The sequence below is a fragment of the Alligator mississippiensis genome, chromosome 14 (assembly GCF_030867095.1).
Source record: "Alligator mississippiensis isolate rAllMis1 chromosome 14, rAllMis1, whole genome shotgun sequence".
In the NCBI taxonomy this organism is placed as follows: domain Eukaryota; kingdom Metazoa; phylum Chordata; order Crocodylia; family Alligatoridae; genus Alligator; species Alligator mississippiensis.
The window spans coordinates 863,427-886,101 of NC_081837.1; the positions used below are offsets into that span (position 1 = coordinate 863,427).

Here is a 22,675-nt window from a genome sequence, read left to right on the forward strand (position 1 = left end):
ACCACACCATTTTCCACAGAAGTGTCGCCATATCTCCACAGACTTGCACAAGGGGGGGGGGAGCCATAATCCAGTTTCTCACAGAAATATCATACGTCCCCCCAAAAGTTGACAAATCACCACAAACAAATCACCACAGCGGTCCTCACAAAACCCTCACCGCAGCCCCAGTCCCCAAAGCGTCACACCATCTTCCCACTGAGGACAGACTTTTTTGTGGGGATTTTTGTTGGTTAGAAATGGGGCAAGGTGCCAGGCCCCGGGCTTTTGTCTCCCCTCTGCCAGCAAGGGGGCAGGGAACATCTCCAGCCTCCAGCCGCGCGTCGCTGAGGGGCTGCCGTCCCCGAGACTCGTGCGAGGGGCACGCCTGTCCCGGAGCCGCGCGGCCCGCGATGGAGCCGAGGGCTGCGGGGCCAGGGCCCTTGTGAGGGGAGCCGAGCTGAAAGAGGCCTGAGGGCTCTTTTGGGGGAGAGCAGGCAGGCCGCGGGGCACAAGGAGCTGAGGGTTGGGACGGGACGGGGGGGCATCGACAGAAGTGGGGGGTTTGTGCGAGGAGTGCAGGACTGGAGCAGTGCGGGCTGAGGCAGGAGTGAGGGGCACCACTGAAAAAATGAGGTCCCGAGGGTTGGGAGCGAGGGACACCGGTGAGACGGGGGGGGCTGTGGGCCGCGAGTGAGGGGCGCCACTGGAAAACACGGGGGCTGAAGCACAGACGGGCACTCCTGGCTTCTCCAGAGCGCAGGCTTTGAGACCAGACGTGCGAGCGTTTGCTGCCGAGCGCTGCAACGCAGACGTCTGCTGCCGGTCAAAGCTGAGCAGGGAACAAACCCCCAACCACCGTCGCAGGCGGCATCCGAACCCGCATTGGAGCCCACGCCAGCAGGGAGCTCGCGGATGACATGCTGACCATCTCGGTGCCCTGCGAGCAGCGTGGAAGGATCTTGCCTGGTGCCCCCAGCCTCACGTTAGCAGAGGTGGTTTGCGCCTGCCCGGGGCAATTCAGAGGAGAGCGAGAGCCAACCCCGACACCGAACCCCTAACTCAAAGTGGGGAGTGGGCACCGGCTGTCAGGGTAATCAGTCATTTGTCTGTCTGCCCTGCAGGAGGCGCCACAGCTGGTGCGGGAGGGGATGAAGCTGCTGACTGAGCCCACGGCCGGCTGGGGTAGGGGTGGCAGCTGTGCTCTCCCCGGCATCCCAGCAGATGCACCGGAGATGAGGGACATCTGCATCATGCTGCGTGGAGGGAATGTGGACCTGGGCTCCCTGGCCTGGCTCATCGGAGCTTGGGGCAAAGAAGCTGCAGGAAACGAGTGGCCTGTGGAGCCACCTACCCCAGGGAGGGGACACAGGGCCCAGGCATCTCTGCGCTGTTGCTCTTTGTACCAGGGAAGCTCCAGCTACTCGTAAACCAGAGGCCACTCAGCACAAAAGGGCCTGGCTTTTGAGGAAGCAGGGGGAGCTCTTCCCTGCAGGGCGTGCACAACCTGTAATGCCGCAGCCCTGCTCTGCCCTGTCCGTCCAAAGTAGGCCAAAGCCGGGGACGGAGCCAGAGAGCTCTGGCAGCCAGGCCCGTGCACAGCCCATGCCCACAGAGCTTGGAGACCAGCCAGCTCCCCTACAATGAGAGCCTGGGCTCCGGCAGGATAGAGCCAGCTGGGGCTCCTTCCTAACATATCAAGAAAACAGGAGGACGCACAGGTGTCCTGGTGCAATCTGTGGGGTTTCAAACTTCCCAAGGAGAGAGCAAGCACAGCCTGCAAAGTCCAGAAGCTGCCACACCTGAGAACACAACAGCCACCTCCCAAAAATAAGCCAAGCGCTAGGACCTCTGTAGGCTGCACAGTATATTTGCCATTGAAATAAATACAACGGAGGCTGCAGCAGCGTGGGAAGGCACTACGCTAACACACGCCCGCACCCAGGAGACTCCTCGGGAATCCTGGACGCGGGTTCCGAAGAGCTACTCCATGTCCACCTCTGGCACGGGGGCAGGCTCCTCGTTTCTCACCCACGCCACCGGCTCTGGCACATACGGGTCATACGTCCACTTGGGAAAGACGCGTTTGTACAGGTTCATCAGCACCGTGTCCTGGGACTTCAGCTGTCCATCAAAGTGGCACTTCATGTGGCCATGGGTCCCTAGGCAAAGGGAGCAAGCAGGGCTGTGGGCAGCTCTCCCAGGTCAGGGAGGGGTTTGCTGGGCGTGAGCGGGTCCAGCCCACACCATGGAAGGAAAGCAGAGCAACCCACCTCCAAGCTTCCCTTACCTAGTGGCTCCTCGATGTGTCCCCTGCGGCCCCATTTTGTTCTCAGCTCAACGGGCTTAAACCACAGCACATCCTCTGTAGATGGAAGACAAGATGCATGCGAGACAGGCCAGGCCACGGGTATATGCTGCCCATCTGGCTAGCTTGAGCTGTCGCCCTACAGCAGCTATGGGTACAGAGTGCACGCCAGGCTTCCCGCTGCACACTGACCATGGCTGCAGCAGGGATGGGCATGTTTGAAGTGCAAAAGCCTGCCAGCAGGCAGTGGGGGGAGACTACGGGACTGCCTGGGACATGCCAACGTGAGCGGGACAGACCACCCCGACCTCTAGCCCTGCAGCACAGGGTTTCAGAGGCCCAGCTGTCTGCAATCATGAACTGGACTTCCCTGTGGAAGCTGCAGGGCTCCCAGACGCACGGACTGCCCTGCCCCACCTGTGAGTACCGTACCTCTGTTAAAGAACATGTACCGCACGACTGCCGTCTTGCTGAAAATTTTGAAGGGGTGACCGCTAAGCACCAGCCTCTTGATGATGAGCCTGTCTGGGTCCACTGCCAGCAAAGAGCCTGTGGCCAGGAGGTCGTGCATCCCTGCCCCAGGCAGAGATGTTAGATAATCTACCACTCAAGGGGCTCAGCCCACCCCCACCCCAGGGCCACAACCAAGGGGATGGGTCGCTAGGGCCACTGATCCAGGCAGCAGGTGGGTTCACCCTCCTGGACAGAGGCTGCAGTGCAGGGAGGACCTACAGCAACGCCAGAACTGGGCCCTGGCTCCATCCATCCAGACAGCAGGACCCTGCGTCAGCTCTGCCCCTCAAGCACCAGACACCTGACTGCAGGAACAGGCACTCACATCCCATTCAGGGTCCCTACCCAGCACACACTCACGTACCATTGCTCCTCTGCTTGAACAGCAGCACCAAGGCGGGTGGGAAGGTGATGGGAGCATAAACTGTCACCACCAGGGCAGCGTCAGGCCTCAGGAAGCGCTCTGCTTTGTGCTTGTCAGCTAGAACGCAGAAAGGGCAAGTGACGCTCAGTCGCTAGCCGGCAACACACTGGGCAGCTCCCGGGCCCACCCGGAGCCAGGCAGCTCTGGACCCACCCACCCCGGTCAGGCTCAGCTCTGGGAGCACCCTCCAGCTGCAGGGAGCAAGGGTTCTCCTCAAGTCCCATTCTCCCCCCACCTCGGACAAGGAAGGCACAGAGATCAGCCATGTAAACACTGGGGCAGGGCCCAGCCCGGCCCGGCCACTGATGTTCCTCAGGCCCCTAGGCATCTGCACATGACCCAACGCACACATCCCCTACGGCACTGGGACCCATGCCCTCCTGGAAGCCTCAGCGCCAAATGGGTACATGTTCACAGAGTCCCTCAGCCACGTTCAGACATCATGGCCATGACATCACAGGCTTCCTGAAAGCCCCCACCCACCCCCTACATGCAGCTCCCCTGTGCTCCACGTGGCTGCAGACCCTGCCCACCTGAGGTGTGCTGGGAGTACAGGGCCGAGGCCCGGAAGCGCCTGAACCCACAGTGGAAGATCAGCTCCTCCTTGGCCTTCACTGGCTCCACGTTGCCTGGGTGCCGTCTCACCAGGAAGTGCAACACGGACATCTGCAGAGAGAGGCCGAGCCAAACTAACGTCAAAGCCTGAAACCACAGACATCACAGCTGAGGTCTCCCCACAAAGCCAAAGCCCCAGTGCTGGTCACCCAACACTTCCCCACCCTGGGTCCTTCCCATGAGCCTCCACTTCCCTGCGGTAGAAGCCTCAGAGCCATAAAGGGCATCAGAAGATATCAGCCAGGTTCAGACATGCTGGTGTGACCCATCATTGGCAACTCCACCCTGCTCTACTCCAACCCCCAGGGCAGGACCTGCTCAAACCCAAGTAGTGCAGGGAAGTTTCAGCCCTATGCAACCACATCCTGACATCCAGTAAAAGCAGAGACCCTTAGTCCAGGGCATCCAGAAGGCCAGGCCTGTGCCAACCATGTGGGAAAGCCATCACCCTCCTGCCAACAGCAGCTTTCCTGCTCTCCCGTGTGACTGCAGGTCACCAGTGTACTACATCTGTTCACCTTCTGCTCGTGGGGAAGCAGTGAGAATAGGACCAATGGCTTCCCCTGCCTGAAACTCTCCATTAGAGACACAGGAACACTGGAGATGTGAAGTGTCACGTACCAGCCAACCTGTCAAGAGAGGGAGGAATCAGTGGAGATGCCTGTCCGGCAAGGGGGAAAGCAGGAGCACTAGGGCCAAGAAAACAGCACAAGCCAGGCTTTATCCAGGGCCAGGGACTAGAACTGCTGCCATTTCACTGCCAAACCCCACCGCCCACAACCCACAGCAGGGCAGGGAATAGGTGGGTAAGGGAAAGGCAGATACCGCAGCTCCATCGGTCTCTTCCTTCTCCAACTGCCGGAAGACATGCTTCCTGGTTCGGGAGAAGTCCTGGAACTGGAAGATCCTGGCGTAATCCCTGGGGAGGTTTTCTTTGGGATCCCATGGTGAGGTCCGGAAGCTCTTGAGCCCCCTGTACTTCTGGAAGCTGCAGGCAGAAGATCTGCTGAGCAGCCGAAGCCTCTCGATTCTTGTGGCATCCAGTAAGTGTGCTCCCCACAAGGGCTGCCTGCCTCCTCCTCTCCAGGAAGGGGCTACTTACCGGACTCTGGCAGGCATGTCGCGGGGCGTGTCCACCTCGTCTGGGAACATTTCATCTGTTCGCTCCTGCCTGTACTTCTCCAGCACCTGCTCATCCTCCTCCACCCTCTCGTCATACTGGTCGTCACGGGCAGACTCTGGCAGAGTCATGGTCTCGCACTCGTCCTCCACGGGCTCCTCCTCCTCCTCACTGCTCTCCCCATCCTGACAAGGGGCAGCACAATCGGCACATGGCGTGCAGGAACCACTGGCAGCGTACACCTGCAGATGCTATCTGCGCAGCTCTGCAGGGGCTGCCGGCCTATCACAGTGCCAAGGGGAGCCCCAGACAGAGCTCAGGGGAGAGCAGGCAAGCAACGGGGATTAAACTCCTTTTACCCCTTGGAGACTGGGAACCTGGGTGGCTCTCAGTCTGCCCTCCCTCTTCCTGTCAGAATACAGGTGTGCTTTGGGACAAGTACCACAGCGCTCAGACACCAGGTGCAACATCACCTACATCGCTTACCTGAAAAGCCTCTTCCTCCATCAAGTCATCCTCCTCCATGCTGTCACCATCTTCATCTTCCTCACTGCCATCTTCTTCGTCATCCACAATCCAGGCAGCCTGGTACTTCGACGTTCCCTTGGGGACCTTCACCGTCTTCCTTCTCTCCTTCACAGCCTCTGCCAGATTACCAGCCCCGTTAGCACTGTTCAGGCTTCTCCTTCCCCTTGCACCAGAAGAGCCAAGCCAGCCCTAGGCTGCCATTGCTCTCTTCCCTTTACGCATTAGCGCAGCTACACGAAGAGGACGTGCTTTAAGCATGCGAAAGGATTCACAAGGTGCCTTTCACTACACAGGAGAGCCAGTAAACAGAGCCTGCGCTTCCATGGGACTCAGGGAACATGAACCATGATGCCAGACTGCAGGAGAACCGCACGCACCCGAGGAACACGCAGAAAGCTCCCCTTCCCGACTCAGCTACTGCACATACGTTTCAGCTACTACACCACCATGGCCTGAGTCCAGCTGTCCAGCCAGCCTGAGCCCAGAGGCAAATGCAGTAAGCCAGGCAATCCAAAAGCCAAAGGACATGGCTGGGAAGAGGAATCGGATTTCTAAGCCAAATGATTTCCATTGGGACTAGCAAACCCCCTCCCCCCGACCCAAGCATCTCAGAGAAAACAAGTGCACCCCCAAGAGCCTGCAGGAAAGCCCAGGAAGGACTACTGCTACTGACCCTCTGCCTCCTTCAGCTCCTCCTCAGTAGGCCAGGTCTGCTCCCCCTCCATGGGGTCCGGAACCACCTCCGACTGCAGCAGCTCTTGCCTGCTGGGATCCGCCTTCATCAAAACCTTCACATCCTCCTCCATCTGGACAGCGCTGTTTCCAGGCTCATCCTGGAAAGCAGAAGGAAGCCGGGATGCCCCCCCGTGTGAGCCCAGCCCACTCCAGCAGCAGACCAGCTCATAGCAAAGACAAGATCACCCCACAGCCACCTCCAACCTCAGCAACCCCATGTCACCGCACCCAAGACAGACGCTGCGCTCCACCCAGAGCTCTCATGGCTGAAGTTACACAAACCTCCAGCCTGTCAATTCCTCTCTTCCCAAGCTGGCCAGGTGTGCTGCACAAAGCCTGCAGCAGCCACCCCAAGGCTTCTAATCAGCAAGGAGCAAACTGGGCTGGCAAGGCCAAGCAAAGCCCAGAACAGCATCCCACCTGTATTTCCATATCCTGGCCCTTCCTCTCTGGACGTTTAGCCGCTCGGGGGTTGAGACACAGAGGGTCTGGAGGCGCATCGACCTGACTCATCTGGAAGTCTCCCTGTCCCACAATGTGCACAAGGCTGTTCACGTTGAGGGGCTGTCCCCGAATGAAGCCAGATACCTTCAAGGTGCCAACCAGGTCACTTTCCTGGCTGGGCACAAACTCAGCGGCATGGGCAAGCAGGTAAGCCCGCCTGTCACGGAAAGCAAGGTGCCGCTGCTTCTGGGCGGCCAAATGCCTCAGCAGCAGCAAAGATTCCTGTTCTGTGTTCAAGGGGAAAAGCTTTGCCTCTGGGAATCGCTTTTCAATGGCTTTGCTCAGCTTCTTCTTAGCCTCTGTCTGCTTCTTTGGTGGAAGATCAGCCATTCCCTGGACAGCAAGAGCTAAAAAGCAGCACAGAAAACAGCAGCGTTAACAGCCAGTACTTCTGCTACCCACAGTCAACCAGCTAAAACACGGTTCGATATAATGAGCGGGCAGAACCCTGGGTGTAGGGCAGTTTTCATGCCTCGGCATCACTGCCGTTAGCCAGACAGACAACGCTCCTGGAGCGAGAGCGACAGCGTTCGCCCAGCTAGCCGGCATTCACGCAGCCAGAACCAAGAGCTGCCCAACAGGCCTATGGGTCGCTGCATGTGCTGCCTAGAAACGTCTCTCCCTGCTCTGCTCCGTGCATGCCTTGAGGCTGGCAATTCACCTACCGCAGCTGGGAAGCCCCTGTGCGAAGAGGCAAGAGAGGCAGTTCTCCCCCGCGCTGTCCCAGCCGTCCTCTGGGTGCAGCACGAACAGCAGCGAGTCCGCAACCTTGGCCAGGTCTAGCACCGCGTGGAAGTCCCCTGCAGACGGGGCGATCGTTAGGACTGAGCAGCGGGCGCTCAACGAGCGCTCAGCAGCCCGCGGGGAGGGGGGGTCCCTTACTGGTAGGTGCCAAGACGAAGCGCCATCGCTGCCGCAGCCGGGGGCAGAGCAGCGTGAAGCCGCGGGCTCCGTCCGCCTCCGAGACCACGAGGTTGGCGGCGTCGCTCCGCAGCAGGCGCAGGGCATCCGGGCCGCGCGCCCCCTCGTGCAGCGGCACCACGGCCACCAGGTGCGGGGGCCCGTCCGCGCCGCCCAGCAGCCGCTTCTCGGCCAGCACCTGCAGACACAGCCGGCCGCGCGTGAGGCCTCCCGCCGCCCCGTCCCGCCCCCCGCCCCGGGCACCCAGCCCCGCTCACCGCCTCCCGGCGCCGCCGCCGGAGCTGCAGGGCCTGGTGCCGCCGGTCCTGGCGTCTCAGGTCGCGGCGCCGCCGGCGGCTCAGGGCCGGGGCCGGGACGCGGCCTGCGGGGGAAGCGGCGGTGAGCGCGGGCGGGAACGCAGCACGTGGGCGGCGCGCCCGCAGCCACGTGGCGCCGGGGGAGGCGGAAGCGGGCGCGACTCACCCGGCGCGCGGCGCTGGGCGCCCCCCCCGTGCCTCCCGCCCTTGTGCGGCTTGTTCTGCTGCTTCAGAGCGCCGGGCCGGTGCGCGGCCGCCGCGCCGGGCACCGCCATCTTGATGCTGCCCCGACACTTCCGCTTCCGGGACAGCCCGCACTTCCGCCCCTCTCCCGAAGTGGTGCTCGCCCACTTCCGCCCCGCTTCCGGGTGCCCCTCCGGCGCACGTGGCCGGGCGGCCCGCCCCTGGGAGGCCCCGCGGCGAGGAAACGAGGCCAGGCCGGGAGGCAGCGAGACGGTTTATTTGTTCGCAGCCGTCGCCGCCCGGGTCTCGGCCGCGGCGGCTGCTGTCTGGAGTGACACGTGTCCGCAGCTCGTGGGCGTCAGGCGCTGCCCCGGGAGGGGCAGGCGGTGCTGCCCGGAGCCCGAGCCCGGCGGCAGGTCCCTCGGCCCCAGGAGGGCGACGCGGCCGGGCTGCAGGCGGCGAAGCTTCTCCTTCCGCGTCCCCGGCCCGGCGCTGTCCTCGCCCCGCTCCGGTCCCCAGTGTTGCCGGCGGGCCCCGGTCCAGCGGAGCCGTCCGTGCCCAGCCCGCGGCTGCTCAGGTGTAGAGCCCGGCTCTGGCGTCCCTGTCGCCCACCAGCCCCCACGCTGTGCTCAGAGAGGCTGGCAGCAGGGAAGGGCTCTGCGGGTGGCCGCTGTCCTCCAGCTGTAGGTAGTCCTGAGGACAAGGGGCAGGAGCCATCAGCTGGGGCGAGTAGCAGCCGGGGCCCCGTGCCTGGCACGGGTCAAAGCGCTAGCCCTTCACTTTGCTCAGCACCTAGCAGTGCAGAAGCAGCTGCAGGCACCCCCAGGGGCTATTAATCCCCACAGCGGCCTGTGGCCCGCTGGGCAAAGTGCCCTGGGGTCGGTCCCGGTGCCGCTGTTCGGAGCCAGGCCGTGCTCTAGCAGGAGCTGCTTGCCTGGTGCCAGACCCGGCCCCAATGGGTTAGCGACTACCCCAGACTCCAGGCCAGCCCCAAAGTGCTGGGGAGGAGAGCGGGGAGCAGCAGAGCCTGGAAGGGAGACAGCAAGGTCCTTAAAGGGCAAGTGCTCTCACCGCATCCTCCTCCACGATGTCCTCCAGCTCCTGGACAATAGCGGAGAAGCACGGCCGCTCGCGGGGGTCGTCCGCCCAGCACTGCTCCATGAGCCTGGCACTGGGGCGCGCACAGCAGGGAGTCAGGCCCAAGCACAGCCCGAGGGCAACAGCTGCTATGCCCCAGGGCCCAGGCCCACCCTCTGTGCTGGGGGCAAGGAGGCAGCCCTCGCCCTTCTCCCCCACCTGCTGCTGCCTGGACTGTGCCCTTCCCCAGCCAGGAGCCCCTGTCCGAGGCAGGCAGAGCCCTGCTCACATTTGCTCTCTGCATCCAAGTGGCCTGCTCATCCGGTACCCCGAGCACACGTGGAACATCACTGCCTCAGAGTTGTCCAGGTACGGGTATGGGGAGCAGCCTGCAAGGGGAGACGGGGAGGTTACCCAGCTGTACAGAGGCTTGCCTTCGTCCCTGCCAGTCTGGACAGGGCACTGGCCCAAGCCCAGCCGGGTGTTATACCCTTCTTGCTGCAGGCAATGGGACCCCGTCCCCTCCTATCAGACCTTTCCCCTCCCAGCACAGGGCTATTCCCAACGTTCCTGTCCTCGTCCACACAGCAGCACATGCACTCACACTATGCTCAGATGGTTGAGGGACCTGGTTCACCACCAAGCCAAGCAAGTGAGGACTGCCAGGCAGTCTCAGCTTCCTCTTTCCCTGCTCGGCTGCCCCAGGTGACAACACTCCCAGAGGCACGTGCTGGCCCGCAGGAGCTCACACAGAGCACGACTCTTTATGCCCAAAGCTGATTCCAGCAGGCAGGGTCCCAGGAGAGCGTCTGTGCCCTGGGCATCACACCCTGCACGTGTGCGCACACACGTGCACCCCCCACATGAAACCCAAGTGGGGCCCAGCTCTTGGAGCGATACCTAGCATCTCCATCTCCCACAGCACGATCCCAAAGGCCCAGACATCACCAGCCAGGCCATAGATGCTCTCTCGGAAGTACTCCGGGGGGTACCAGCGCAAGGGGACCTCCACCTGTAATGTAGACAGCTCATGGCAGGGGAGGCAGGAGCACCAGAGGCCAGCACCAGTTGGGAGAGCTCAGCTCAGAGCTTGGTCCACCGTCCGTGCCTGCCTCGGCAGAGGCTGGGATGCAGCCTCCTACCTTTGTGTGCCGGAGGGGGCCCTCATGGCCCAGCTCCCTAGCCAGCCCGAACTCAGCAATCTTGCACCCATGCGGGAATGCACTGACCAGGATGTTGCGAAGTGCTAGGTCCCGATGCAGCACCTGTGGGGACAGGCCAGGGCCAGCGTCTGAGCAGCCAGGCGAGACCTTGCCTTCTGCTCCCCCCCATCCTGCAGCTCGCCCAGACTTGTGGGTTCCCCTGAGCTGTGGACCCACCTGCCAGCACTTGCCTGCTTGTCAGCGATGTGCTTCATGCCCAGGGAGATGTGGTAAGCCACCATGGTGAGCAGAGCCTGCAGGTCCCCACAGCTGCGCAGCTGCTCCTGGCGGGAGCGGAGGAAGGTGCGCAGCGTGCCAAGGCCGGCGTGCTCCAGGATCAGCACATAGGGCTCTGCAAAGGGAGTGGCAGCAGGTCAGTGCCACGTGGACCCCAGGCTTAGCAGCACGGCCCCAGAGCAGCCGCTGCCCTTCGCACCTCATCGCTGAACCAAGGCACTTGAAAGGCCCCATCTGCTCCTCCCTGCAGTGAGGGGTGGCTCTACCCTGCTGCCAGTAGCCTTGGTGGCTCATGGCCTACCTGACATAGCAGAAGCGTCCAGGGCCTTGCAGGCCTCTGTCCTCACTTGTGCCAGGCGAGGCAGGGCTGAGCAACCACCCCTGGATGGACAGGACCCAGAGACCTGCCCAGGGTCACCCAGGGACCCCGTGGCCCAGCAGGGTGTCACAGCATCGGCGGGAGGAGCTGGACTCCTCTCCTTCTCCCCTCACCTTGCTCCATGTTCCAGTCCAGGAGCTGCAGGATGTGCTTGTGGTGGCCCAGCGTCGTCAGGATCCTCACCTCCAGCTCCACTCGTGCTGCTGGCAGGCCTGGGGAAGCCATGGGCACACAGCAGGGGCTGAGCACAGCCACCCTCGGCTGTGCGGGTGGCCAGTCCTGCCCCCACCCCCTACGTTCTGCCGCCTCTAAGGTGCTCCCACGTCCCTGGCACAGGCGCCAGAGTCCACAGCAATGCCCTGGGCAGCTTACTGGGCTTGCTCTCTGGATGGCAGGGCCAAAGCGGGGACGAGCTCTGCCCAGTGCTGGCACTCATGCTGCACCTCCCACTCTGGTGCCCAGCTCAGCCCTGGGCTGGGGCTCTGGAAGAAGGAGAAGATGGAACCATTTCCTCACCCCGGCGGCCAATCTTGCAGGTGACCAGCTTGTGTCCCCGGTGGCTCCCTGTGCTCAGCCTGGCGCGGTAGAACTGACCGTGCTTGCCATCCTTGATCAGCTCCATGAGGGCCACGCCCTGCAGGACACGTGCCAGGCCCTGGAAAGCACAGGTCAGAGCACCCGTTTGGTCTGCCCACCCCACATGGGGCAGAGCACCCGTGTGGCCTCTCGCTGCTGCTGCTGGGAGGGTGCTGGCACTGCTGCAGGGAAGACCACAGCAGGGGAGCGGCCGCAACCGCCTCCACGCGGGTGGCAGAGCTGGGGGCAGCCATCTGGAGCAGCAGCAAGACCTCTAGGGTCCAGGTCTCTGCGGCAGCCAGCTGCAGGCCCCAGCATGGACTCACCTGCTTGTGTCTCCACATCTTGAAGGAGGTGCGTGCCTCCTTCAGCGGGAACCATGCAGTCCCTGCCAGGGGCCTGGGAGCCCCCTGCCGGCACCCCCCCACGAAGGGCTGGGTCTGGGGAGCCCCCGCTTCGGCAGCGCGGATGTCATCCTGGCTCGGGAACTTGTCTGAAGTCCGGCAGCGCCTGGGGGCGAGAGAGTGACCCTGGCGCCTGCCCATCCAAGCCAGTGGCAGGGAGTGGCAGCACTGGGCTGCTGAGGGGTGTCCTGCGGTGGATCCCTAGTGCAGAGGCCAAACCGGTGGCCAGGAGCCTGTGCTCTCCGGAGTGAGAGGGCAGCAGGCAGGCACGGGCAGACCTACCTCCTGCAGAGCACCGCAGCGGCCACGGACAGGCCCAGCAGGACCGCAACCACAGGGGGGATGATGGAGGAGCAGAGGGCACAGGCTGGTGGTGCCCCGGACCCACCTGAGGATGAGTGGAAACAGCCTTGCAGTTGCAACCCCCTGAGGGCTCACGGCCCAGACCCAGCCTTCCACAGCCTCCAGCGCTGTGCACATCCCACGACTCCAGGGCCAGCCCACGAGGTCCCTGCCCCTGGCAGCGGGAGCAGGCCCTAGGCAGCATGACGGCAGTGCACCGGTGGCTGGCCTTACCCCTGCTAGGCGACTGCCGGGGACTGTCCTGGGCCGTAGGGTTGAGCAGAGCCGGGGTCTCAGCTGTGGGGCTGGCAGAGGAGAGGGAGGGCCCCGTGCCCATGGGATTCCCTGTCAGTGCTCTCTCATGCCTGCAAGCAAAGCCCGAGTCACAAGTCACATCTGGGCACGCGCATGTGGATGCAGGAGCCTGCCTGGGCCTCAGCACGCAGCCACGACCAGGCCTAGGTGAGGTGGGATACGGCCGATGGGACCAAGCAGCCAGCGTCAGGGACCCTGTGCAGCCGAGCTTGTCCTCTGGGCCATGGGGACAGCCATCCCTTTAGGCCGAGCAGGACAGACTGCACGTACCTGGGAAAGCCCCGTCCACTTGCTTCAGTGACAGGGAAACTCCCCCAGGGTCCCCAGCACCGAGGAGCCCAACAGCCACTGTGCCATGGCCACGGAGCAAGTGACTCAATGCCTGTCCTCAGCCTCCCACACAGCCAGTCTGTCCTCCTCCCTCAGAGACCCTGCCGGGGCTGCCTGGCTCCTCCTGGCACATCCCGGGCAAGGGACCCTGGGGGTGGAGGGGACCTGCTGCCCCAGACAGTCATGGGGGAGGCAGACAGGCAGAGAGGTGGCTCAGGCCAGGCAGGTCCAGCCACGCCATCCACCAGGCAGCCTGAGAAGCACGCAATGCTCGTCTCCCCTGCCTGCCAAGGAGACACGGCCCCGGCTGCTCCCCAGGGAGAAAAGCAGAGGACCCTCAGGATGTGAATAACCCCCTGGCAGGAGAGGCCCGGTGCAGGGACCTGTGGAGCTGACTGCCCCATGGGAAGGGAGCCCCTCCGTGGACTGTGCCACTGGCTACGGGGCAGCGCTGGCAGGACCTCACGAAGGCCCCTCCAGCAGCAGCCCGAGGGCACAGAAGCAGCACGCCTGTCCCCAGGTTGAGAGGGAAGCGGTGCTGGACAGCTCACCTGCAACCCCTCTGGCCAGCGGGGCAAAGGCGCCTGCTGGAAGCAGGGTGCCAGGGGAGCAGGGTGCATCCGCAGCACCCAGCAGGACTAGCCCACGAGCTGTGAAGCCCTCGGGGGCTGTTGGGAGTCTGACCCCTCCCCAGAGAGCGGGGAAACGGCTTTGCAGGAAGGACCAAACCGTGACTCACCTGGCCATCCTGCGTCTGGCCGGCAGCACCTGGCCTCAGCCTCCCAGGCACCTCCGCGTCTGCACTTCTGCGTCCAGCCCAGGAGCGTTTCCTCAGCACGCCTCACGGTGAGAGGAAATGGGGCTGAGGTTTTGCTGTGCTGTTGTCCCCCAGCTCGCAGCCCTGCTGCTGTGGGGGAAACGTGGCCGTCTGACTGGAACGGGGCCGGACTTCCTGCGCCAGCTGCCTACCGGGTGTTTCTCTGAAACCTCAGGGCTTCTGCGTACCTGCTGCCACTAGCCAGCCACCTTCCTCCGCGTTCAGGACACGTGGGCCTGCGGGGGCCCTGCCTTCCAGACTCGCTCTCAGCAGCTGCTGTCTCGAAGGCGCTGTTCTTGCACTTGCTACAGGGCTGGGGTCCGCCTCACGGGCACCTCGTCTAAGGGCCACAGCAGCGGTCTTTGGTTCTCCCTCCCTGCGGCCTGGCCGAGCTGGCGGCACTCAGAGAGCAGACTGATTTCTGCCCGTGGCCCTGCTTATACTCACCTTCCAGCCACCGAAGGAACCACTCCCTCGCTCGCAGCTGCAGGCCAGGAGCTTGGTAAGATGCGAAGCACGCAGGACTAGAAGGGGCCCCTGGCCAAGGAAGCCAGTGCCCTGCGCTCGTGGCACCCAGCTACCCAAGGAACTCCTGAAGCCACCACTACAGACCCCTTACACAGCTGCAGGGCCTGGACCCCAAATGCCAGCACTGGCCTGGGAAGAATCCCTTGGCAATAAACCTGACCCTGAGCAAAGGAGCATGGCCTCTAGCTGGGAAACTCTGGGTATCCACGTACTGGCCGGAGTAGGTCTTTCTTTCCTTGGCTGACAACCCCAATGCTCCTAAAAGCCTCGGAGCTCTCCCAAGGACACAATATGGGCAAAGGACGCTTCCCTAGGACTGATGGCACAGACAGGACACCAGTTTCTGTCCCTCCAGGTGAGGCATGCAGGGCTGGAAGCTAGGAGGGAACCCGCACAGTGTCAACAGCTCCAACCTGGAGTCAAACCCTGAGCCACATGGTCAGGGCCCTGGCATCACTGCAGGGCACCCAGAGTCAGGGTCTGCAGAGCCTACCCCGCTGGGCAGAGGGGCCAGAGCAAAACACCGCAGGGGGGAGGAGGGGGCACCCCCAGGGAATCAGAGCCGCACATGCACCAGTTCCTTCAATGCTTTATTGACTAGTGATTTGTACAGTTATTTACAGACAGTGAAGCCAGCCCTTGGTGCAACTCTGCAAGCCTGGCCGCAGCTCCCCGAGCTCTACCATTCCCCACCAGCCCTGGGAGGGAAGAAGCCATCAAACCAACCCATGCAAAGGCCCCTGGGCTGTGTCACCCCTGAGCACATGCTGGGCAGCCAAGATCCTGCTTACATCCAGCCAGCCCTGAATTCACACTACAGGCCTGACTGGGGCCCCAGCAGTGCTCCACCCTGGGTACGGCCTCAGGGCAAACCTTGTGCCCCCTCCCCCAGCACAACCCTCCACGGGGGCACCCCCTGCTCTGCTCCCGACAAGGTTAGACCTGTCAGCAGCCCAAAAACCCAGCAGGAGAGATGGCCGAACAAATGCACAAACAGCCCATGGCAAACACAGGGCAGCTGCTGCTCCACTCTCCATTGAGCAGCTGCCAGTTCCCTGCCTTGCTGACAGTGCCTCCCAAAGGGCTGTTCCCAAGGGGCATTAGCACTGCACGGGGTGAGGTGCTGCCAACCACCCACTGCTGTAACTCAAAACAACACACATGCTCACGCCACCCACTAGCAGCAGCCAGTCCTGTTGCTCCACTACCTTCCCCCACTAGGACCCCAGGGGCTGCACGTGCCATGTCTGATAGCAGAGAAGTCAGGAAATGAAGGGTGAAAGGGAGGAAACCGCAGCCCTGTAAGCAGCTGGTTTCTCTTGGCCCACTTCTCTTACTGGGGCACAGCACAGGTCGCTGGCGCTGCTATTTCTAAAGAGCGGTGGTTCAGAGAAAGCAACCAGCAGCCCTGCTGCCCTTTAGACCCTGCAGACGAGGGGACTGCTCAGAGAAAGCAACAGGTCACAAAAAGGGACTATGTGGAGGCTTTTCAAGGGGGAAGAGTGCCGAGACACAGCTTGTCCTGGACAAGGGCACTAGCAGGCATGCAGGGAGGGCAGGGGAGGGGAAGCTTTGTGGTGTCTTTTGATCAATTGTGCTGGAAAACCCTTCTGCTCCACGGAGACAGCCCGGCTTCATAGTGGGGAGTCAATAAGGGAGGAGTACAGGCAGAGAAGGGAAAACAGGATGAGACTGGCCCTGCGGGCAGCCTGATCCTCGGGCACTCTGCAAACCCATGCCTGCTTCCAGGCTCGGCATGCAGGACGAGGCAGCGCCTGAGGTCACCAGCTGCAGGTTCGATGCAAGGGTCTCTCCACTGTGCCCTAAGCTCCTGCAAACCTGCCCCAGGTTCAGAGGGCTGCCAAGACCCCAGACCCAGCTGCAGAAAGACAGCCCCTGGCTAGGAGAGCAGTGCAGGGCCTTCACATCCTAAAACAAGCCCCTACAGCTCTACACAGGCACCAGCCGAGGGAACGCAGACCTGCCTCCAGGCAGCAAGTGAAGCAGCATGCAGCTAGCTCAGTCTGCAGCGAGGAGGTCACGGCCCGTGTGTGCTAGGACCTAGAGCTCAGCTTTGCTGTGCTGCAGCCCGGGCACCACCTCGCTGAAGCCAGGCAATGGCCCCAGCTCTGCAAGGAGGGGAACCTTCGTGTCCCAGCAGCACACAGCAGGCCGGGGCACCACAGCCGTGGTGACTCGCAGTTACATATGAGCAGGGAAACAGCTTCAGCACTGGCAGCGAGGCGCACATTTCTACAGTTCAGCACGGTGCGCGGGGGGTCCTTCCTATGACTTTTAGCTCAGCTCCGAGCGTGCAAAGAGCAGTGACAACCTGCTCTGCACCTGCTGCCCCCACCCCCCACGCTCTGGCTCTCATCGAGCCAGCGCAGCAGGAGCACAAGTTGAGCCCCAGCAAGTGCCTCTGCTCAGAATACAGCTCCAGACAACAGCAAGCAGACTGCACCAGTAAGGGCTGCACCCAGGGAAATGTTTGCATTTCAGCCACTGCTGGGACTGAGCTGCAAAGCAAGAGGTGTGAGCTGAGCTGGCTGAGCTCTGCACAGGCCGAGCTGGGGCAGGTGGGACAGGAGAGCAAGCTTCGGGGCACGGAGGAGAGCGGGCTGCCTGCCTCTGGGAGGGCCAGTTTAGAGGGAAGCCTCACGTGCTAAAGAACTCACAGGAGGCTGGGAAAGCACGTGTCCTGACTGCTGCATGAGCGCAGGCCCTCAGGTCCTGGCAGGCACCGCAAACAAAGGGAAGGGGCAACTGTCACAACTTATAACACTCACATGCAGCCCGAGCGAGTCAGCGCCAGAGTTCAAAACACTCTCCTCAGACAGCAGTTAGAACAGAATGGTTTAAAGGTGTCAAAACGCTGCGTCCTGGCTGCGCTGCACTCAGGAGCCGGTCTCCGTGCTCCTCTACCAGTGCAGACCGGAGGGGGGAGTCTTCTCATCCTTGTTGCTTTCCAGGGAGAAGGGGGGGATTCGCACGTCGAAGTGGGAGCCGTCGGGCCTCTCAAAGCGAAAAGTGCCCCTGCAGAACCAAGGCAAAGACCAGACAGGCCAGCCTGTGAACACAGGCTGTCGCAGGGCAGCAGTGCAAAAGCATCAGCTCTGCCCTACCCTGGGGCTGTGGCTGCCTTCCAGGTCCAGCCCAGTGGCAGGAACACACCCCTGTACCAGGGCAGCTCAGCTGTGACAAGGCTTTTGGGCAGTTCAGTGCATTCTCAGCACACAAAGGCTGCACCACCCCATGGGTTTCTAGGAGGGGCAGGCACAACTCAGGTAGCCTGCATCAAGTCTTAGCATGAGTTAGGCACCCACAGGACACCAGTGCAGGACTCATCTCAATCGAGTCTGCCAACAGGTCCAGTCGTACACTCATTTCCTGGCCATGGCACTAAGATCAGCAGCCTGCAGCTGGGCAGTCAGCGAAAGGCTGGCTGTGCTGATGCAGACTGGCCTCCGCAGGGTCTAACTCTTTGTGGACACGGGGTTTCACAGCCTGGCTCTTGGGAAAGGTGACAGTGCAGTAAAGCCAGGCTCCCTACAATCAGCACGAGGGCAGAACTCGGTAGGCACGCATGAGCCTGAAGCCACAACCTCTGCATGCAGCATAGTACATGGTGGAGAACTGAACATAGCAGGAGGCAGCTGGAAAGGCTCCAGCTCTTTCTGAGCCTGGCACATGGGGGTAGAGGAGGGAACCAGTTCAGAGCTCATGCCAACCTCAGGCCAGCAGAGACTTCTGGAGTCACTGGGGACTAGCCTGCAGACAGGCAGCCACTAGTTTGTTCCCACCCCTACACATTTCTGAGCCCTGCCAGCTCCAGGTCGTGAGCGGTTTTGTAGCACAGCCCGCCCAGTGCCACGACAGTGCATGTTCCTTACCACATGTGGCCACTGGATGCCTGCAAGGACACATGACTGCTGTACTGGAACGCTGGTTGCTCTTTGGATAAGACTGGCTCCTATGGAGATAGAGACCCCATGCATTAATTGAGCACCTTTGGATTTCTCCTCAGCCAGCTCTTGACAGGAAATCTGCTTTGCAAAACTCTGCTGCCTATGAGAAGCCACCTGGCAATTGCTCCCCTATCCCACTTCCTGCTGCCCTCAAGGCCATCACCACCCGTGCCCTGGAAGCAGTTCGAGCCTTACACCTGCAATTCCCTGACCTACCCTCCCTATCTCAAGCCCTGGTTAGATGACTGCATGTCCAGAAACAAACATCTGGCTGAGCTCCTTCCCACACACTGAACAGCCTGGGAAAAACTGCTCATAGGTTCTTCCATAAAACATGCTCTCCCTGCTGCCTCTGGGCATGACGTCCTGGAGAAGCGGCCCTGAGGACAAGCTGTTTCACAACAGGATCCAGGCAGTGCTTACCCGTCCTACCACTCCTCGGCCCCGGACAGTTTCCAGGGTGCCAGATAAGCTAAATATCCTCCAGTGCCGTTCTCGGAGCTGCACCACTTCACTGTCAAGGTTTTCCAAGCGGATACAATAGCGCCACTAGACAGAAGACAGTCAGTTAGCAAGAGCCAGAGTGAGCTACCAGTAGCCAATAACACGGGTACTGGGAATCATCAACCCAGAGCTTCCCTCCCCGAGTTGTATGATAGCAGTGGGGCACATTTCCTCACAGCAACAAAACTTCCTCCCCAAGGTGTTTCGAGAAGCACTTACCCAATAGACATGTGAATTCTGGGCTTCCTGCCAAAGGAAAGAAGTGACTTTAGAGAATGCCCTTTAGCTATCAGCAGCGCACAAGCACAGAGGACACTGTCTCATAGTGTCAGGCACAAACAAGCCACATGTGAATGCAGCACAAGGTGCTGCCCAAGTCAGCCCTTACTAGTCCCGATCAGCTGCCTGCTGGCCCTGCCCTGTGCTGGGCAAGTGTGACTGTGACCAGACAGCCCTGCAGGACCCCTCAGCCATGGCGGTCTGATGGGACACCGGCACTTGCATCAGTGCTAGGAGACACCTAACTCCGCCTCGTGCTGGTTACTCGACTCCCCGGTCGGACGAGATGTACATCAGTGTGGCACCAAGAGCCGTGATTCCATCAGGACCTATATCTCACGGCCTGCAGCTGCCTTACAAGCACATGGCTTCACAACTTCTTTATGATGAAGCGGGACGTCTCCATGGGCAAAGTCCCGGATGCCCATCCCAAAAAATACAGCTGGCTAGCACAAATGCTATTATTTTGGTTTCTGCTCCCCAAACAGTAAGGCTGAATCAACACAAGGAAACAAAGGATTTCTGCTGAATGCAGAGAGCCCTAGGTCAGGGGAACCCTCTCCCATTAATGCTAACAGAAGAGAAATACTCTGCTGGTGTCACACCCCACAGAGCGAGGCTGTGGGCATAAGTGTCACTGAACAGCAGACTGGGCTGGTGCCGTTTCACCTGCACTTAGGATCCAAAATTAACAGCACTGATGATACAGACCATGGTGAAACTTCTCGCCTGCTCTTTGCCAGCTGCTCTCACAGACCATCCAAGGCATTTCACGGTCACAAGCAACAAGCAGGATGAGGTGGGGGAGCTGCCCACAACCCTTCCCCCCTCACCTTTCCATGCTGGGACACCTGCTTGTAACTGCAAGTGTGGCAAAAAGTCAGGTCCTCCAACAAGTGAGGCTGCAGACCTGATTCTGAGGTGGTATCCACCCTGGAAAGGCTGGGCATGGCTTCCGTGACCAGGGGATGACCACAGTGTCAGACCTACCCTCATGCCCATGTAGAAAGGGATGACAGTGACCCGGATGTTGTCGGTGGTTTCGCGATGCACATCAGAGAGCTCCAGCCAGGGATGGTTCTTCTCTTGCCACGCACACAACGTGTCCCTCGCTACAAAAGGTGGAACTGCAGGGAGTGAAAAGAGACGACCACGTCGCACACCAGGTAGATGCTCCCAGGCACCCCCTCCTTGAATGGATGCAGTGGTCAGCCCGAATGGACTCTGCTACAACAAAGCCACCTCCTGGCTCCTGTACTGGAGTACGGTAAGACCCTGTAGCTAGGACAAAGACCTCCTAGTGCACCCGTCTCCCAGCCTTCACTGAGGCCAGACTTCCAGCAGCAGGAAGTTACCTTTTGTCTGGTCATAGATGAGAAACCTCTCGAACAGCTCGTGCTGAATGGGCACCTGATCAGTGGAGTTGTAGGGAAGGATGTCCTCGTGGCTCACGTAGTCCAAACCTAAACAAGAAGCCCAAGTAAACCATGAAACACCATGAAATGGAGCAACTATCCAGAGCCGTCTGAGCAAGGAAGTCAGCTTCACTCACGACCAGCTCAGGAAAGAGCACCTCATTGCTAACCCTGCATCAGCACACGCAGCCTCCAGCCACAGCTATTAGATGCCTCAAGGATCTGCAAGGAAGACGTTTCCTTACCTGGTATGGCATAGAGGGCTCTGCTGTCGTCGTGATTTGCCAGGAACGTAACTGCTTCTGTCTGCGACCTCTGAGACTGAAGAAGGGCAATTTAATACCACAGATGCATAGAAATGCCGGTTAGTTTCCAGCCGTTTCATTATGCTCCTCTCTCAATGTTGCACATTTATTTTGCACACCCAGCTCCTGTCAAAACACCTCCGCCACGTTAATTCTCCTAGGATGACTCGCAACCCAAACCCACAGGGTTTTGTAGCTACTCCCAGCCCACGTCATCCAAACATGCAAGGAAGTGGATGTGGGGAGAGGAATCGGTCTAATGCAGAAGGGCGATGGTTCAGCACTCCTGCCTGCGCTGCGTTCCCCAGAACAGTGACCTGACAAACAGCCAGTTTGTCCCCGAAACATTCCCAGCACAGCAGACTTCAGCCACAGGAAAGATGCTCCCCCCCATCAGCTGCTGTCTGTGCCCGGACAACTCACACAGGCGAGGAGTCCCTGGGCACCCACAGACTTACTGCAGTTACTTACTATGTGCGGACAGTCCCGAGCATCTATCAGCACCTGGTAGTAGGTGTGAGTTTTCCCTTTGACTTCTTTAGATCCGTGACCCGCCGCATTCTCGCTCCTAAACAGAAAGGCGCAGGCTGAGCACAAGAGCGCCTGTCCCATCCTGCTCCTACAAGACACCACCCCCGGCACCAAGCTCACACTTGGGCCTCGCCTACAAGCAGAAGCTCTGCCAGCCTGGCCGCGTCGTGTCGCATCGCTCCTGCGTCAACCCGCCCCGCTCCTACCGCGCGGCACGGCAGAGGGACCCGTCTGACCCTCGGTTTCCAAACGGGCACAAACAGCACACGGCCTTCCCTGAAACCTCTGCCCTCGCGATAACCCAGCCGAAATTCACAACCCAAGCGCTTTCTCTCCCAAGCACAGACCCCTCCCAAATCTCCTGCCGCCACCGCACGCTCGAGGCATCGCCCCGCTCCTGCCCACAGGCCTCGGAGACTGCGCAGCGCAGGGGAGAGGCTGGCGCGGGACGGCGCTGGGACACAAAACGAGCAAACTTGAACCCTACTTGTCTCGGGCGGGGGAAGTGACGTCCCGGTCGTACAGCCTGGCCTGCCAGGGGAACAGCACGATCCCGCGGTACCCGAACACGCTGTGCAGGAACAGCTGCAAGGGAGAAACGGGAATCGCAGGCTGCAGCAGCAGCAACGCAGAGGGACGGGCTCGAGGCGCAGGCTATCGCCGCGACAGCCGACCGAGCGTCGCGGACGGCTCTTGCCCCACAACGACGGCGACAAGGGTTTGGGGCGAGAGAGCCGCGTCTCGGCCCCACGGAGCGTCGGCTGACGCCCAAACGCCAGGAGCCGCGAGGCGGGGCCGGGCTGCGGACACGATTCCCCAGCACCGGGCTGAGCAGGGAAACCGGCCAGAGCGACCGCGGCCGAGACCGAGACTGACCGGGGCCTCCGGCCGCCCGCACCCACCTGCCCCGTCTCGTATTTGCCGTGCTGCTTCGGCGCCTCGAACACGCCCACCGTCTCCAGCACCTTGCCCTCGGCGCGGTTCCTGCGGGGACGCGGGCGTGAGCCCCAGCAACGCCCCGCCCCGGGCACGCCCGCACCCACCAACAGCGCGTGCACGGACACTCCCCCGACACACGGACACCCCCCTCGCCCCAAAACAGCCCCCCCCGCCCCACCAGGCCTCACCGGGACGAGAGGCGCCGCTGCGGCTGCGCGGGGAAGGCCCCGCCCCCGAGCCCAGCCCCCGCCGCGCCGAGCCCCGCGAGGCCGCGGCCGCCCCAGGCCGGCAGTGCCCACACCCGACACGCGCCCAGCGCCGCCACCAGCCCCCGCCGCGCCGCGCCACCCGCCATCCCGCCCGCCCTGCCCCACGCGCGGCTCTCGCGTCACTTCCGCCGC

General features: G+C 61.6%; 3 protein-coding genes and 2 non-coding genes across 6 annotated transcripts; all 5 read right to left on the reverse strand.

The window, feature by feature from the left end:
• Positions 1 to 1,833: 1,833 nt before the first annotated feature.
• On the reverse strand, positions 1,834 to 8,233 carry TSR1 (TSR1 ribosome maturation factor). 2 transcript variants are annotated; one of them, XM_059717577.1, is made up of 15 exons: positions 8,110 to 8,233; positions 7,905 to 8,008; positions 7,609 to 7,825; positions 7,392 to 7,526; positions 6,643 to 7,073; positions 6,161 to 6,320; positions 5,446 to 5,603; positions 4,942 to 5,144; positions 4,665 to 4,827; positions 4,358 to 4,468; positions 3,758 to 3,890; positions 3,165 to 3,281; positions 2,720 to 2,860; positions 2,270 to 2,344; positions 1,834 to 2,141 (listed from the first exon to the last, which is right to left on the reverse strand). In XM_059717577.1, the coding sequence occupies exons 1-15, from the start codon at positions 8,216 to 8,218 to the stop codon at positions 1,963 to 1,965; spliced, it is 2,436 nt and encodes an 811-aa protein (XP_059573560.1). In that variant the 5' UTR covers positions 8,219 to 8,233; the 3' UTR covers positions 1,834 to 1,962. The 2 variants fall into 2 exon arrangements, with proteins under 2 accessions (XP_059573560.1, XP_059573561.1); XM_059717578.1 differs by lacking the exon at positions 2,720 to 2,860.
• On the reverse strand, positions 3,601 to 3,693 carry LOC132245285 (small nucleolar RNA SNORD91 family). Its single transcript, XR_009457109.1, has one exon. It is a non-coding gene; the product is annotated as a small nucleolar RNA SNORD91 family (small nucleolar RNA).
• Positions 4,035 to 4,122, reverse strand: LOC132245283 (small nucleolar RNA SNORD91 family). Its single transcript, XR_009457107.1, has one exon. It is a non-coding gene; the product is annotated as a small nucleolar RNA SNORD91 family (small nucleolar RNA).
• A 154-nt stretch (positions 8,234 to 8,387) lies between the features above and the next one.
• On the reverse strand, positions 8,388 to 14,832 carry LOC109285919 (uncharacterized). The gene is made up of 12 exons (XM_059717580.1): positions 13,728 to 14,832; positions 12,578 to 12,708; positions 12,284 to 12,389; positions 11,924 to 12,107; positions 11,538 to 11,676; positions 11,135 to 11,233; positions 10,583 to 10,757; positions 10,346 to 10,468; positions 10,104 to 10,215; positions 9,493 to 9,592; positions 9,198 to 9,297; positions 8,388 to 8,819 (listed from the first exon to the last, which is right to left on the reverse strand). The coding sequence occupies exons 1-8, from the start codon at positions 13,733 to 13,735 to the stop codon at positions 10,450 to 10,452; spliced, it is 861 nt and encodes a 286-aa protein (XP_059573563.1). The 5' UTR covers positions 13,736 to 14,832; the 3' UTR covers positions 8,388 to 8,819; positions 9,198 to 9,297; positions 9,493 to 9,592; positions 10,104 to 10,215; positions 10,346 to 10,449.
• Positions 14,833 to 14,910: 78 nt separating this feature from the next.
• Positions 14,911 to 22,656, reverse strand: POLDIP2 (DNA polymerase delta interacting protein 2). Its single transcript, XM_059717579.1, has 11 exons — positions 22,463 to 22,656; positions 22,238 to 22,319; positions 21,823 to 21,920; positions 21,276 to 21,372; positions 20,745 to 20,820; positions 20,440 to 20,547; positions 20,075 to 20,211; positions 19,025 to 19,051; positions 18,725 to 18,850; positions 18,227 to 18,306; positions 14,911 to 17,369 (listed from the first exon to the last, which is right to left on the reverse strand). The coding sequence occupies exons 1-11, from the start codon at positions 22,627 to 22,629 to the stop codon at positions 17,255 to 17,257; spliced, it is 1,113 nt and encodes a 370-aa protein (XP_059573562.1). The 5' UTR covers positions 22,630 to 22,656; the 3' UTR covers positions 14,911 to 17,254.
• Between the last annotated feature and the right edge of the window lie 19 nt (positions 22,657 to 22,675).